We start from the raw sequence: 15,531 nt of genomic DNA, 5'->3' as shown, positions 1-15,531 counted from the left end.
ACAGAACGCGAGTAATTTTTATAGAATATTTTTCGAGCATCCACGCAAGGCATAGTTTCAAAATATTTAATTTTAGATTTTTAAAAAATATTTTTCGAGCACCTTAGTCAATGCGTAGATTTGAAGAAAAATACATATTTTACATTATACCCTTCATTTTGTGATGGAAATTCCAAAGATCTAGGATTGATCGGAGACTGAAGTTAAATGGATATTAGAAAAATTAACTATTAGAGCGGATTTTTTGATAATATAAAGAGCCAAGCAAGCGCGAATTTTTAAAAATAATAATTCCTAAGGAGCCAAGGCATGTGATTATTTAAAATATATTTTTTGAAGAGCCAAAGGAAGAGTCTACTTTTTTATTTTTAAATATTTTTTCAAATGTCATATCTAATATTTTGAATTATCTTATGTGTTCCTATTTAATCGATCAATAGTGTTACAAAAATACACACATGTACATAAATAAATAAATATAATTCTTCTAATGACATCTCTTGAATGTTGTTTTGAACTGAACTGCTTGAAAATGATGTACATCATGTATAAGTTGTAAATACATATTTTTTCACTCTTCTCTTTTTGACATAGAAAAAAATATACAACACAACTATTTCAATTTATGTCAAAAACATATCCTTTTCAATAAAAGAAAAAGTAGTTATTTTTCTGAATTGAATATGTGATGTGACGTGACGACGATGATGATGTTGTTGCTTAGTAATTCTCTCAATTAGTATTTTTTGTGATAATCATCACAGAGCCCACTTCACAACTGTCAAGTTGGGAAAAAATATTCTAAGTGGTTGGTGTGAGAATTGTTCTGTGAAATATTGAGGTACAATGTCCTTTGATGTGCACGATGGGTTTAGAAATTATTTATTATTTATAGAAATTTGTAAGTGTGTTTTTGTGTTTAATGTAGGTCCATTGACATTTATTGTTTTTAAAAGATGGGGCTTCTGGCAACTATTTATAAAATTTTTTAAAAAAAATCACGACTTTGGTAGCCTTTCAGAAAATAATTAAAAATAATCCATTCAAAAATTACCTTTAAAAAAATATTTTTAAAAAATTCACTTTTTGTTGTAGCCTTCAGAAAATTATTTTAAAGGAGTTTTGTTTTTGAGCATCCACACAAGGTATATTTGAAAAATATTTAATTTATTTTGAAAAAATCCACATTTTGTTGTAACCTTCAGAAAATTATTTTTAAACCAGTAAGGAAAGTAGTAAAGTCGGACGGGCCGACTATATGATACACTTCACCACTTTGGGTATATTCAACAGATGAATTATAACAGACGTCCCATTTTTGAAGGACCATTATCATGAAATTGGATCCATAAATATGTCATTCTGCAACCTATACCAAATTTTTCATTTAATCAGATATATAGTTGCTTCTTACAATGGGACAAACTTATGTAAATCCACTTAAAGCAAATATCAATCTGACACCAGTTTATTATTTGGATAAATATCTGATAAACATGAGGAGTTTGGTGCACCATTTAATTAAAATCACACGAAAATATATATAAAAGCTATATCGAAATCTGAACCGATTTCATCGAAACTTGTCACAGTTTAGATTATAGTAATTTCAGTATGTTTTGTGCATAATGGCCACATACGATATGAGTTCTTGTTGCAGCATTTACTTAAAATTGGGACAAAATATAAATGGGAGATCTATCGATCGATTTCAACAAAACTTTTCAGACGCTAGATTATATTAAAATCAGTACGTTGTGCAAAATTTTGTATGAATCGGCCTAACTGTGGGTCTTTGGTGCACCATTTACATAAATCAGATAGTACGTTGTGCAAAGTTTTGTGCCTATTTTGTGTAAAATCGGACGAAAATATATATGTAGAATGAAAAATCTGAACCGATTTCAAGGTGACTTGCCAGAGATTAATTTATATTAACTACAGTTCATTGTGTGGAAATCGGACAAATCGAAAGAAAATATAGGGAATGATATATAGTGACTTTGGTACACAATTTACATTAAATCGGACGAAAATATATATGGAAGCTATATCTTAATCGGAACCGATATTCACGAAACTTTACACACACCATTCTAGACCTGATTCAGTACGCTTTGCCGAATTTCGTGCAAATCGAAAGATAAATAGGGATTTTGGTGCAGCATTTACATTAAATCGGAAAATATATATGGGAGCTATATATAAATCTGAACCGATTTCCAGGAAACTTAACACTCATCATTCTAGTCTTAATTAAGTACGCTATGCCAAATTTGGTGAAAATCTAAAGATATATAGGGACTTTGGTGCACCACTTACGATAAATTGGACAAAAATATATATGAGAGCTATATCTAAATCTGAACCGATTTTTACGATTTTTACACATCATTCTAGACCTAATTCATTACGCTGTACCAAGTTTCGTGAAAATCAAAAGATATATAGGGACCGTTTACATTAAATCGGGCGAAAATGTATATGGGAGCTATATCTAAATGTGAACCGATTTTTCCCAATTTTAATAGGTTTCGTCCTTGGGCCAAATAAGTGACCAATTCGGATTATAAATGCGACCTGTACCTGTACAAACATGCATAAATCGACTCAGAAAGTGATTCTATGCATATTCTCAAAAGAAACCATGTGTCTATCTGGTTTCCCTTTGCCTGTTACAAACATATCCACAAATACATAATATCCTGTACCACTGAGTGGTGAAGGGTATAAAAATCCACGCCTTGAATTGGCCTTCAGAATATTATTTTAAAAAAAGTCACGCCTTGTGATAGGCCTCCGAAAAATTATTTTTAAAGACATCCACACCATAATGACCAACATATTCGTGTATAAATATTTCTCGGTATTCCTTTCAATATTAAATATATTTCAAAATTTGAAACCAATAAATTTTAGTATATTTTTTTATACTTTTCTATATTTTTTATTAATACAATATAATAAAACAATTTTTGCAGTGTTAACTTTTAATTCCAATAAATTCCTTTTCACAACTGTCCATTGCATCGTTCAAAGCATAACTGGCTATTCAATTCCTGTGAAATGCATGGGTGTGAGTGTGTGTGTGCGTGCATAGTTGTTTTATATGTCAACACACATATTTTCAATTTCAATTTGATTCTATAAAACCAATTTCTGTCGGAAATATTTTAACAAAAAACAGCTCAGAAACGGAACACAGAAATAAAACTAAATTGACAATATTCTATATAGAACATAAAGTTGGTTGATGTCAACAAAGTTGACATGACATTTAAATGTAGTTCATCGATAGTTTTATATCATTGTTGTTCGGAACGATGATGATGACAGTTCAAATAAAAAACAATCATAGAAAACTTTATTGACTTAATTTACTGTAGTTGGGGGAAAAATGTAAAACATAGAAATGGCTGAACAAATGACAGGTATAAAGATCGAATGGTGTGTGAAAAAAATAATTTTTGAAATATTGACAGGACATTCTGAAATGGTCCAAAGTTTTTAAATTAATATATAAAATTGACAATATAAAAATTCCGAGAACTTCGTGATAATAGAGAATATGGATTCGGATACAACTAAACATTTGTGAAATATTTTAATTTCATAAACTTCAATGGAGCCATTGAAGAACCACCCCAATATACACATTGATCATTTATTCCCCAATCCATTTCCGAGTACCTTCCCATCCATCGGATTATTATTTAATATTTCTCCCTCTGACACAAATACAGCTATGTTTTTTTTCTGCAACCCACAAACCATAAAGTAATTCGTCCATCATTCGTTACACCTGATTGTTTTGACATTTGAAATTATTACCGTTTTTTTTTTACCAATAAAACTTTTTATAAGCCATTGTCATTTTGTGTTTTACCATTTTTAGCTGTCAGAACAGAAGTTACCTTTCTAAAAAATAATAATATCCATTGATCCTTCGAATGGTTGGTTCTAAAGACTCTACTCTTAATGATAATTACAGCAATGTCCAAAACAACGATTAAGACAAGGACGTCGACGACGCCGACCACGACCACGACGACGTTGATGATGAGAGTTTAATTGAAAAATCCTTAATGTGCACTCAGTGTCAGTGGAATCTGTTATTGGTCTCTGTGTCTTTCTGAAGAGCTTTTAGCTGCTAATCATTGGTCTATTCTTGATGGTATTGTTCAAATTGTAATTGTTCTACGCTTGATGTGATTTTAATCCGATTTCTTTTTTCTTGGTTTGTGTATTCATTCAATAAGTTTAAAGGTATTTAGCTGGAGAATAATAACAGTTTAAATATGGCACGTGAAAAAAATATGGTTAGTTTTTAAGTACTTAGGAGGATAAAAATAAATGTAGAATAGATGGGGGATGTGAATTTAAAGGATAGAGGATAGTACATGGGAGCGGATGATCAATATGTTCGCATAATTAATGGCCAGGGTGGCGTATGAAAATTACAAATACTTTAATAAGTGGGTATAAAAAAAAATAACAACAATTTATTCCAGCGTTTTTAAAACATAATTTTCTAAAGGATTAAAAAAGGGGTGGATTTATATTAAAAAAAAAAAAAATACTAAATCTGGGTTTACACATGCAACTTTTGTATGCAGAGTTGCCAAGTTCTTAAAAGAGAGAGGAGTTTTAAAAAGTGACAAGGAAGGATAAATCCAAAAGAAAATCGTAGAGAGTTTCATGTGTTAATCCAGACTATAGGAAATTTCTCAAAAATAATTTTCTTAGAAGCTGTTGCTGACATTGATCGTAAAAATAATTTGTTGAGGAATATCAAAAGGCATGGATTTTTTAAAAATTATTTTCTGAAGGCAATAACAAGGCGTAGAATTTTTAAATATAATTATTCAAACAACTATCACATGGATTTAAAAAAAATTGAGAGTCTATCACAGGCGTGGACTTAAACTAGTAAGGAAAGTTCAAAAGTCGGACGGGCCGACCACTTAGGGTACCAACGTGAAATTTATGAAAAATTTAATGTCAATATATAAATGGACACAGTGCGCTATCCAAAATTTATCTCCACACAAAATCCAATACAAAACTTGACATGCAACAATCTAGGCCTAATTCAGTAGTCTGTGCAAAATTTTGCACCACATACATAAAATCGAAGGAAACTATATATGGGAGCTAAATCTAAATCTGAACAGATTTCAACAGAACTTCGCATACATAAATTTGGACCTACTTCAGTACGCTGTGCAAAATTGTGTGTCAATTGGCCTAAATTTGAATCTTTAGTGCTCTATTTACATAAAATCGGACGAAACTATATATGGGAGCTATATCTAAATCTGAACCGATTCCAACAAAACTTGGCAAACATCAATCTGGGCCTAATTCAATACTCTGTGCAAAATTTTGTCTCAATCGGACAAATATTGGGAGTTTGGTGCATCATTCACAAAAAATCGGACAAACTATATATGGGAGCCATATCTAAACCTGAACGGATTTTAGCAAAACTTGGCATGTATCAATCTGGACCTAATTTAGTACTCTGAGTAAAATGTTGTATTAATCGTACAAATATTGGGAGTTTGGTGCACCATTTACCTAAAATGGGATGAAAGTATATATAGAAGCTATATCTAAATCTGAACCGACTTTCTATAATTTCAATAGGATTCGTCTTGGGTCAAATATCTGACATGTGCCAAATTTCATTGAAATCGGATCATGTTCGCTCAAAAAATGATTTTACTCATATTCTCAAAAGGACGGGGCCGACTATATGATACCCTTCACTACTTTGGCATATTCAACAGATGAATACTAACAGACGTCGAATTTTTGAAGGACCATTAACATGAAAATGGATCCATAAACATGTCATTCTGCCACCTATACTAAATTTTTCATTCGGTCAGATATAGGGTTGCTTCTTATGTTATATTAACGTCAGTAGGTAGTGCAATATTTTGTGCCGTTTGGACCCACCTTGTTGAAGCATTTATATCCTTCCTCTAGGTTATACTAACTTCAGTACGTTGTGCAAAATTTGTGTCAATTTGGTGTTAAATCTGTTGAAAATATATATGTAGAAGCTATATCAAAATCTGAACCGATTTCAATGAGACTTGGCAGAGATTAACTACAGTTCATTGTAGAAAATTGTGTGGCAATCGGACATACAAGTGCACAATTTATATAAAATCGGAAGAAAATACATATAGGAGCTATATCTAAATCTGGACCGGATGATATATAGGGACTTTGGTACACCATTGACATTAAACCGGACGAAAATATATATGGGAGCTATATCTACATCTGGACCAATTTTCAGAAAACTTAACACACATCATTCTAGACCTAGTGGAAATCGAAAGATATATGGGGACTTTGGTACACTATTTACTTCAAATCGGGCGAAAATATATAAGGGAGCTATATCTAAATCTGGACCGATTTTCAGGAAATTTAACATACATCATTCTAGACCTAATTCAGTACGCTGTTTCAAATTTCGTGCAAATCGAGAGATATATAGGGACTTTGGTACACCATTTACATAAAATCAGACGAAAATATATATGGGAGCTATATCTAAATCTGAACCGATTTTTCCAATGCCAAATTTCATCCAATTCGGATCATAAATGCGACCTGTACTTTGTTCACAATTTAACATGGGCAAACAGACGGACGGATGGACATGCATAAATCGTCTTAAAAAGACATAATACCCTGTACCACTGTGTGGTGAAGGGTATAAAAAACGAATCTGAAGGGCTGCCACAAGGCCTGGATTAAAAAAAAAAGACAAATCTGAAGGGCTATATTTATAATTTTCTGAAGGCTACTAAAGGGCATGGATTTATTAAAAATAATTTTCTGAGGGCTATCACATGGCGTGGATTTTTTACAAGTAATTTTTTAAAGGATTTTTACTAGCGTGGATTTGAGAAATAATTTTCCGAAGAAGTAAAAAATTTTAAACCTATTACAGTAGTGAATTTTTCACAAACATTTTTCTAAAGGTTATTTCTGAAGGCCCATTACGAGCGAGAAATTTTGAAATATAATTTCCTGATGGCTATCTCAGGTGTCGATTTTTTAATCAAATTTTATCAAAAAATTACAACAAATATTCCGAGTCGTTGACAAAAACTCAAGAGCACTTTACCCTGTCTGTGCTCTCAATGTGTTTGTTATTCCACTCGTGTAAGCCCAACGTAGCAAACATTTTTTTTATTAATTCATTTTTAATTTTCATTTCAATTAGCTATAAAAACAGTATTCAAATGTTGGGTAAACACCTGAAAGGATTTACCAACTACCGGCTTCATACAACGAACAAAAAATGAAAATGTCCAAAAACAAACATGGATACAAAAGTACAATGACACTCTAAAATGTTTAAAATTTCATTTAGAATAGACCATTTATAAAGTACATATGTATACATACATATCGGTAGTGACCTAATGGGTGACAGTGCTTCTGCCCATTCCATTGTCATCCACAATTCACACCTTTTAACGAAATGTTTTAAAAGCATCCTTGTAAAGGCAGATAAACAAATGAAGATTCAAAACAAAAGAAAACACAGGTTTGAGAGGACACTTGACTAAAAGCTAATATGGGGCACTTCCGAGAAGATGTAGAAGTTTTACTTTAAAATTAAAGAAACAGTTCCACATTTGGGGATAGCCTGCAAATACGACGTGGGTGTAATTTGATGGGTTTTGGTAATTGGCAATATAGGCATATATTGTGAGCCATGTCTTTTTTAAGGGTCCCACTCCATTGTCGCATATTTCACTTGTTTTTGGCTTTAGGAAAGTGTTTCAGAATCTCAAAGAATAAAATTCCTCCTCGCCGAAAAATTTGCAATGTAGGCCCATGTCTGTCATTCAAGTGCATTGGCCATAATTTGTGTTCGCACAATGTGTGCTATATTCCGACCAATTCGTATGATTTTGCTAAAAGAATTGTCTTTGTTTCCTTATTAACTATATTTAACTATATTTTATGAAAATTCCAATAACTCGGCAAAAAACTCCATGCTTCAGTCGGTCAAAGTATTGAAGGACTGTGACCGACATCTATAAAAAATTCATTGTCCTTCAGCTCGTCTAAAAACATTACCTGACCATCAATTCGTCCAGGAACTATTCTCTCGAGTTCGTTTCATATAATATAGGTCCCAAATAAGGCCCGGCCCTGTATTGCGGAACTCATATCCACCCTATTTAAATTCCGCAATCTTTAAGATATTTTAAAAATCCTTAGCGCATTTTCTAACCGAAGTAGCTTTAAATTTTTATTTCTGTTTCTCAGAAGCTAATTTCGGTTTCTTAGAAGGTAAAATATTTCCTTACAGTTAATTGTCAGTATAAATACGTGTTTGAATTTGTCCTCATAAAAATTTCCCGCTTCATTGTTTGTATATTGAGTTATCTAGACGTATATACAAACCAAAGTCGCTGTTATTTGGTACTACAGATATGTATTTCTACATAGACCTCATATAATAGTTCCCACATATTTGTATATGGTAAGGGCCTAACCGAAATACTGATTTTAGATCACCTTTTAATATACAGATGGATATTTTCATAATATTTGGTTAATATTTAGCTGGTCAAATAGACCCACATTTTTATTTGAAAATTACAAAAAATCAATTCTACGGAATATTTTTCATACCGGAAAAATAAAATTCGGAAAATATGCCAGGGTAAGAAAGAGGAGCTGTTGACCTCTAATCGGTCAAGAGGTGAGAAATATCGGGAAATATTGCACAGGCTCGGAATATAGATCCACAGAAAGTTATAGTTTCGTGGTAGTTGTGTAGAGTATAATATGGTCGGCCCCGTGCGAATACAATGCTGCGCTAATGACGTTTTTAGCTCCCTTATCGCAATTTTTAGTATAGAGGGTTCTCAAATTGTAAAATATCCCCAACAAAAATTTTTCTAAATTGGTCCATCTTGAATATAGACTCCATTTATAGGTCAGACCCCATTTTAGGGTTTTATTCACACGTTGAAACCTAAGTGTCCGTAATTTGGTATTACGGATTCTAAGAAGATTAGTTCAGATTGTAAAATATTTTTTTGCTCAAATTGGCAAGAATTTAGTATTATAGGTCCACAGATGGTACAATAAGTTCCTAAAAAAATATATTACACCTAAGTCCAACATAAGTTCCGTCATATATTGAAGGTTATAGCATCATATTTCAACTGAGGTATTTCTGGTTCTCAGAAGCTAAAAGGTCTCCTCGCATAAATTTATTTTTTTTTTTCGATAGTTTTAAAGGTCCTACCCGTATTTCCCAATTGAAGCTATTGCATTTCGGAGAAGTTAATAACCTGTGCGTATAAAATATTCATTGTAGGGCCATGTTTGGACATAGCCGCTCGACCAACCAAAGTGATTGATTTGTTCATATTGTTGTTGGATTTTAAAGGTTGTGATCCTCAAGAGTGCTTCTTGGCGAAATTTTTCAATATGAGGTCATTGACCCTTGCAGAAATATATGGACCTATGCGATTTTTGTTAACGACATTTTAACATGTCAAATATTTTTTTGATTTTAAAATGTTGATCTCAATATGAATCCCATTTCAAAGATTATGGATACAATTAAAGTTAATATTTAAAGTAAACCCCTCATTAGTAGAACGTATTTTCCATCATTTGTCATCCTTCACAACTTCATGGAAATATCCATACATGTGGCTCACATGTGTGATGGCACACAGAAAATAGGAGGAGGACAGTCTTCATCTGAGAAATGCATGCCTGAATGCCAAAAGAAAACAAAAGATTTCGAACGGTCAGCGTCCATTTTATCGGTAGGTGTTGATGATGATGCTCACACTCTATGGACGTGGCAACAAAATGCTAATTTCTTTAACAAACAGTGGATGGAAGCTTAAATGGCCATAGAGTCACTTACCCACCTCACTCACAATGAACTTCTATTCGTTGTTGTTGTGCGCACACACACACCAACTCAGAGATTTTCATTTTACATGTCTGCACAACATTTTAATGGCCAGTTATCCGTTTAAATCTGATTGTGCAACAATGTTACCTTACTTTCTTCCAATACGACATAGGCAACACGTTTACATTAGTCGTGGGTGGTAGGCAGTTAACACGTTTTGCTATATGATGCTATTCATAATGTGTCTAATCTACACGGGTGACAAACTTTCAATGTACACCTACGGATTGGTGGTGAATATTGTGTTTCATGCCTCCATTGCTTCTATTTTTGGAAAGGTTAAAGGTTATCGAAATTGTTATAAAGACCTTGTGAAATCAATGTTCACCTTGCTAAGTAAATAGTATTGGCAATGTTGTTGTTGTATTTTGGTGACCCTTGAAGGTAATGTTGATATGTAATAGAAATAAATCTTGGGATCTAAAGGAATACAATTGTCAATTAATATTACAAGATAATGGGTATATCGAATATAAAAAAATGAGAACCTTGTGACGAAGTGTGATTATGGAGAAAAATTGGAGACCCCTGGTGTCGGATTCTATAGACGTAATAAAAATATTTCTTAAATCCACGCCTTCTATAGAGAAGTGAAAAAAATATTCTTTATATCGGCGACTTCTATGGAGCCCAGAAAAATTTATCTTCAAAAACGTACGCCTTCTAAAGAGCTATGAAAAAATAATCTTGAAATAATCCAAACCTTCTATAGAGCTTTGAACAAATATACATAAAACCAGTAAGGAAAGTAGTAAAGTCGGACGGGGCCGACTATATGATACCCTTCACCACTATGTGTATATTATATAGCATTATTAACATGAATTTGGATAAAATAAAATATGTGATATTTATCTAAATGTGAATCGGACTAGATCTATCCATAAGCATGTCATTCATTTGGGACAAAAGTATGAAAATCGACTTCAAACAAATATCAATAGGTCATCCGTTGGGCTATGTCTATATTTATAGAAAACGTAACTACGTTATTCTAGGCTCAATTTTGTACGTTGTGCAAAATTTGATGTCAATTTGACAAACATGAGGAGTTTGATGTACAATTTACTTAAAATCGGGCGAAAATATATATAGAAGTTATACCCAAATATGAAACGATTTCAACGAAACTTGTCACAGGTTAAGTTACACTAATTTCGGTACGTTTAGTTCCTATCAGACATATATTGGTTTCTTGGTGCGTCAATTACTTCATATCAGCTATATCTAAATCCCAACCGATTTTTACGAAACTTGGCACACAAAATTCTGGACTAAATTCAGTACGCTATCCAACATAAGAACTTTGGCACATTATTTAAATTAAATCGGACGAAAAAAATATATATATATAGATCTGATATATAGGGTTTTTGGTGCACCATTTACATGAAACTATATATGGGAGCTATATCTAAATCTGAACCGATTTTCACAAAACTTGGCAGACATCATTCTAGACTTAATTCCAAAGATATACAGGGACTTTGGTGCTCCATTTACCTTAAATCGGACGAAACTATATATGGGAGCTATATCTAAATCTGAACCGATTTTCTAGAAACTTGGCACACCTCATTATGGACCTAATTCAGTACTCTGTGCCAACTTTCATGCAAATCGAATGATATAGAGGGACTTTGGTGCCCCATTTACCTTACATCGGACGAAGCTATATATGGGAGCTTTATCTAAATCTGAATCGATTTTCTCGAAACTTGGCACACATCATTATGGACCTAATTCAGTACTCTGTGCCAAATTCCATGCAAATCGAAAGATATAGAGGGACTTTGGTGTCCCATTTACCTTAAATCGGACGAGACTATATATAAGAAGCTATATCTAAATCTGAACCGATTTTTTAGAAACTTGGCACACATCATTCTGGACCTAATTCAGTACTCTGTGCCAAATTTCATGCAAATCGAAAGATATAGCGGGACTTTTGTGCCCCATTTATCTTAAATAGGACGAAACTATATATGGGAGCTATATCTAAATCTGAATCGATTTTCTCGAAACTTGGCACACATCATTATGGACCTAATTCAGTACTATGTGCCAAATTTCATGCAAATCGAAGGATATAGAGGGACTTTGATGCCCCATTTACCTTAAATCGGACGAAAATATATATGGGAGCTATAACTAAATCTGAACCGATTTTTCCCAATTTCAGTAGGGTTCGTCCTTGGGCCAAATAAGTGACTTGTGCCAAATTTCATCCAAATGGGATTATAAATGCGACCTGTACTTTGTTTACAATTTAACATCTACAGACGGACAGACGGAAGGACGGACATGCATAAATCGACTCAGAAAGTGATTCTATGCATATTCTCAAAAGGAACCATGTGTCTATCTCGTTTCCTTTTGCCTGTTACAAACATATGCACAAAGACATAATACCCTGTACCACGCTTTCAATTGAGTCCTGAAAAAATATATTCTTTAAATATTACACCCCTTCTATAGAGTCTTGAAAAAATATTCTTTAAACATTCCACGCCTTCTATAGAGTCTTAAATAAAATTCGTTAAATATTCGACGCCTTCTATAGAGCCTTGAAAATTTTTCCTTTAAATATTCCTCGCCTTCTATAGAGCCTTGAAAACATATGCTTTAAATACTCCACGCCTTCCATATAGCCTAAAAAATATTCGTTAAAAAATCCACGCCTTCCAAAGAGCCGTGAAAAAATATTCTTTAAAAAATCCACGCCTTCTAAAGAGCCTTGAAAATAAATTCTTTAAAAAATCCACTCCTTGTATAGAGCCTTGAAAAAATATTCTTGAAAAAATCCACGCCTTCTATAGATCCTAGAAAAATTATTCTCTTAATTAATCCACGAATGATTTTTCTTAAAAATAATTTTTATGGCAGAGAGATTCCATTGAAAAAATCTGAGACCGTCATTGTCGAAGTATTATTTTATAGACAAAATCTAAGACCCTCGATCTCAAAGTTTTATTGTATAGACAAACATCTGAGACCCTTGATAGCGAATTTTTATTCCATAATGAAGAATATTTTTCTTAGATTTGTTTAAGAATTATTTTTCATTGCCCATTATTCCTTGGTGTCTTTATTCCACAGAAAAAAGTCTAAGACCCTTGTGGCCAAGTTTTATTTATGATATATTTCATTTCGATATTACTGTTCAGAATTTCCTCTGGAACTGTACTTTTGATGAACATGGTATTATGTAAAGTTTGTCCACTCATCCTCTTCAAATTCGAACCACCCTCCACTTCCACAAAACCGATCCTAATAATTGTTTTCTAGTTTAAATAAAATGTAATTAAAATACAATTAATTATATAATAAACATAATAAAATGACACATATGTACATATCCACACACACACACACACATGTTCGATCCTATACCCAAATGACCAAATTGACGACCAGGACATTGCAATTAATTACACACACATACTAACAATTAATGACATTAATTATTGAAGAGCAAAATAGGTGTGAGGGGTGGTGGAGAGTGAAAGAGACCAAACAAAATAAACAAAAACATTAACGGCTAACCACAATAACCGAAAATGACGACAGGCTAACCGCCTGACATACGACAACAATCGACAGGATTCATTATTTAGAAATGTAATGAAACGTGTAAAAAGGTAAACAAGTGTGACCAGACCCATCCCTAACCCCCAGTAAACTCATTATGTAGCCCACAGTTGCCTCTATGGGTGGGAGATGGTTAGCATGTGTGTCTGTGTGCATATTACGCACATTGCTATCATCACGCACACGTTTCTATATATTGACTTTGAAGGAGTATCCCTTTGGGTTGGCAGTGGTATTACGACGATGCTAAAGGCAATGGGTCCATTTGTTTACACAGCATACCTCACCAAAAGTCTATGATAAAGATACGGAATTAAGTACTTAATGATGGGTAAACTGTAGCAGAATATTAAATAAGAGCGGAGGCTGAGAAATTCATTGATTGTAATTAATTTTTGGGAGAGGGACCAAACTGTGGTGTGCTTTCAAAACTTATTTCGCCTTCAATAGAGCCCTTAAAAAATATTCTTTGAAAAATCCACGCCTTGTATAGAGCCCTGAAAAATTCTTCAGCATAAATTATTAGGTACATCTATAGAGCCTTGAAAAAAATTCTTTAAAAAATCCAGAGCTTTAAAAAAATATTCTTTAAAAAATCCAGAGCCTTGAAAAAATATTCTTTAAAAAATCCAGAGCCTTGAAAAAATATTCTTTAAAAAATCCACGCCTTCTAAAGAGCCTTGAACAAATATTCTTTGAAAAATCCACGTCTTCTAAAGAGCCTTGGACAAATATTCTTTAAAAAATCCACGTCTTCTAAAGAGCCTTGAACAAATATTCTTTAAAAAATCCACGTCTCCTACAGAACCTTGAACCCTGAAAAAAATCCAGAGCCTTAAAAAATATTCTTTAAAAAATCCACGTCTTCTAAAGAGCCTTGAACAAATATTCTTTAAAAAGTCCACGTCTCCTACAGAACCTTGAACCCTGAAAAAAATCCAGAGCCTTAAAAAATATTCTTTAAAAAATCCACGTCTCCTACAGAACCTTGAACCCTGAAAAAAATCCAGAGCCTTAAAAAATATTCTTTAAAAAATCCACAGCCTTGAAAAATATTCTTTAAAAATCCACGCCTTCTAAAGAGCCTTAAAAAAATATTCTTTAAAAAATCCACGCCTTGTGTAGAGCCCTGAAAAAATATTCTTTAAAAATCCACGCCTTCTAAAGAGCCTTAAAAAAATATTCTTTAAAAAATCCACGCCTTGTGTAGAGCCCTGAAAAAATATTCTTTAAAAAATCCACGCCTTGTGTAGAGCCCTGAAAAAATATTCTTTAAAAAATCCACGCCTTGTGTAGAGCCCTGAAAAAATATTCTTTAAAAACCCCACGCCTTGTGTGGATGCTTGAAAAAATATTCTTTAAAAAATCCACGCCTTGTATAGAGCCTTGAAAAAATATTCTTTAAAAAATCCACGACTTCTCTAGGGCCTTGAAAAATTATTCTTTAAAAAATCCACGGAAAAAATATTCGTTAAAAAAATCCACGCCTTCTCTAGGGCCTTGAAAAATTATTCTTTAAAAAATCCACGCCTTGTAACGAGTCCTGAAAAATTCTTCCAAGCTTTCTATAGAACCTTAAAAAATTCCCTAAAAACTCCATAAAAAAATTCACGCCTTCTATATAGATAAATAGATATAGATAAATATAAAAATATATTCTTTATAAATCTATGCCTATTCCATTAACAAATTGTCTTCCTTTGTTCCCCTTACAGATGCACCATCCCATACAAATGAAACCAGCCGATAGTGAAAATCGTAACGGTAAGTAAAACAATATTTTTCTTCTTCGGTATTTCAGAATCCAAACTTATCCGTACCGACAGACTGTCTGTCTTATGCCGAAGCAGACATAACAAAGAAGCTATCATAATTTCGCATTTGATAACCTGCTAAGGCCTAAAGATTAGCCACTTTTCACGACTCCAAAAAGAAGGAAAACAAAACTAAGG

The 15,531-nt window shown here is 33.0% G+C and overlaps 1 protein-coding gene across 1 annotated transcript in view; it reads left to right on the top strand.

The window, feature by feature from the left end:
* LOC133326276 (type-2 histone deacetylase 1-like) overlaps positions 1-15,364 on the top strand; it is a 73,261-nt gene extending 57,897 nt beyond the window's left edge. Inside the window, exon 4 of the mRNA XM_061534958.1 lies at positions 15,295-15,364. Within this exon, the coding sequence (XP_061390942.1) occupies positions 15,295-15,351 (57 nt within the window). The 3' untranslated portion in view covers positions 15,352-15,364. The remainder of the gene's footprint in view (positions 1-15,294) is intronic.
* Positions 15,365-15,531: the final 167 nt, after the last annotated feature.

This window comes from Musca vetustissima, unplaced genomic scaffold, assembly GCF_032173495.1.
Source record: "Musca vetustissima isolate MV318-11 ecotype Yass unplaced genomic scaffold, APGP_CSIRO_Mvet_v1 utg12705, whole genome shotgun sequence".
Classification (NCBI taxonomy): domain Eukaryota; kingdom Metazoa; phylum Arthropoda; class Insecta; order Diptera; family Muscidae; genus Musca; species Musca vetustissima.
This window is presented reverse-complemented; position numbering and strand designations above follow the sequence as displayed.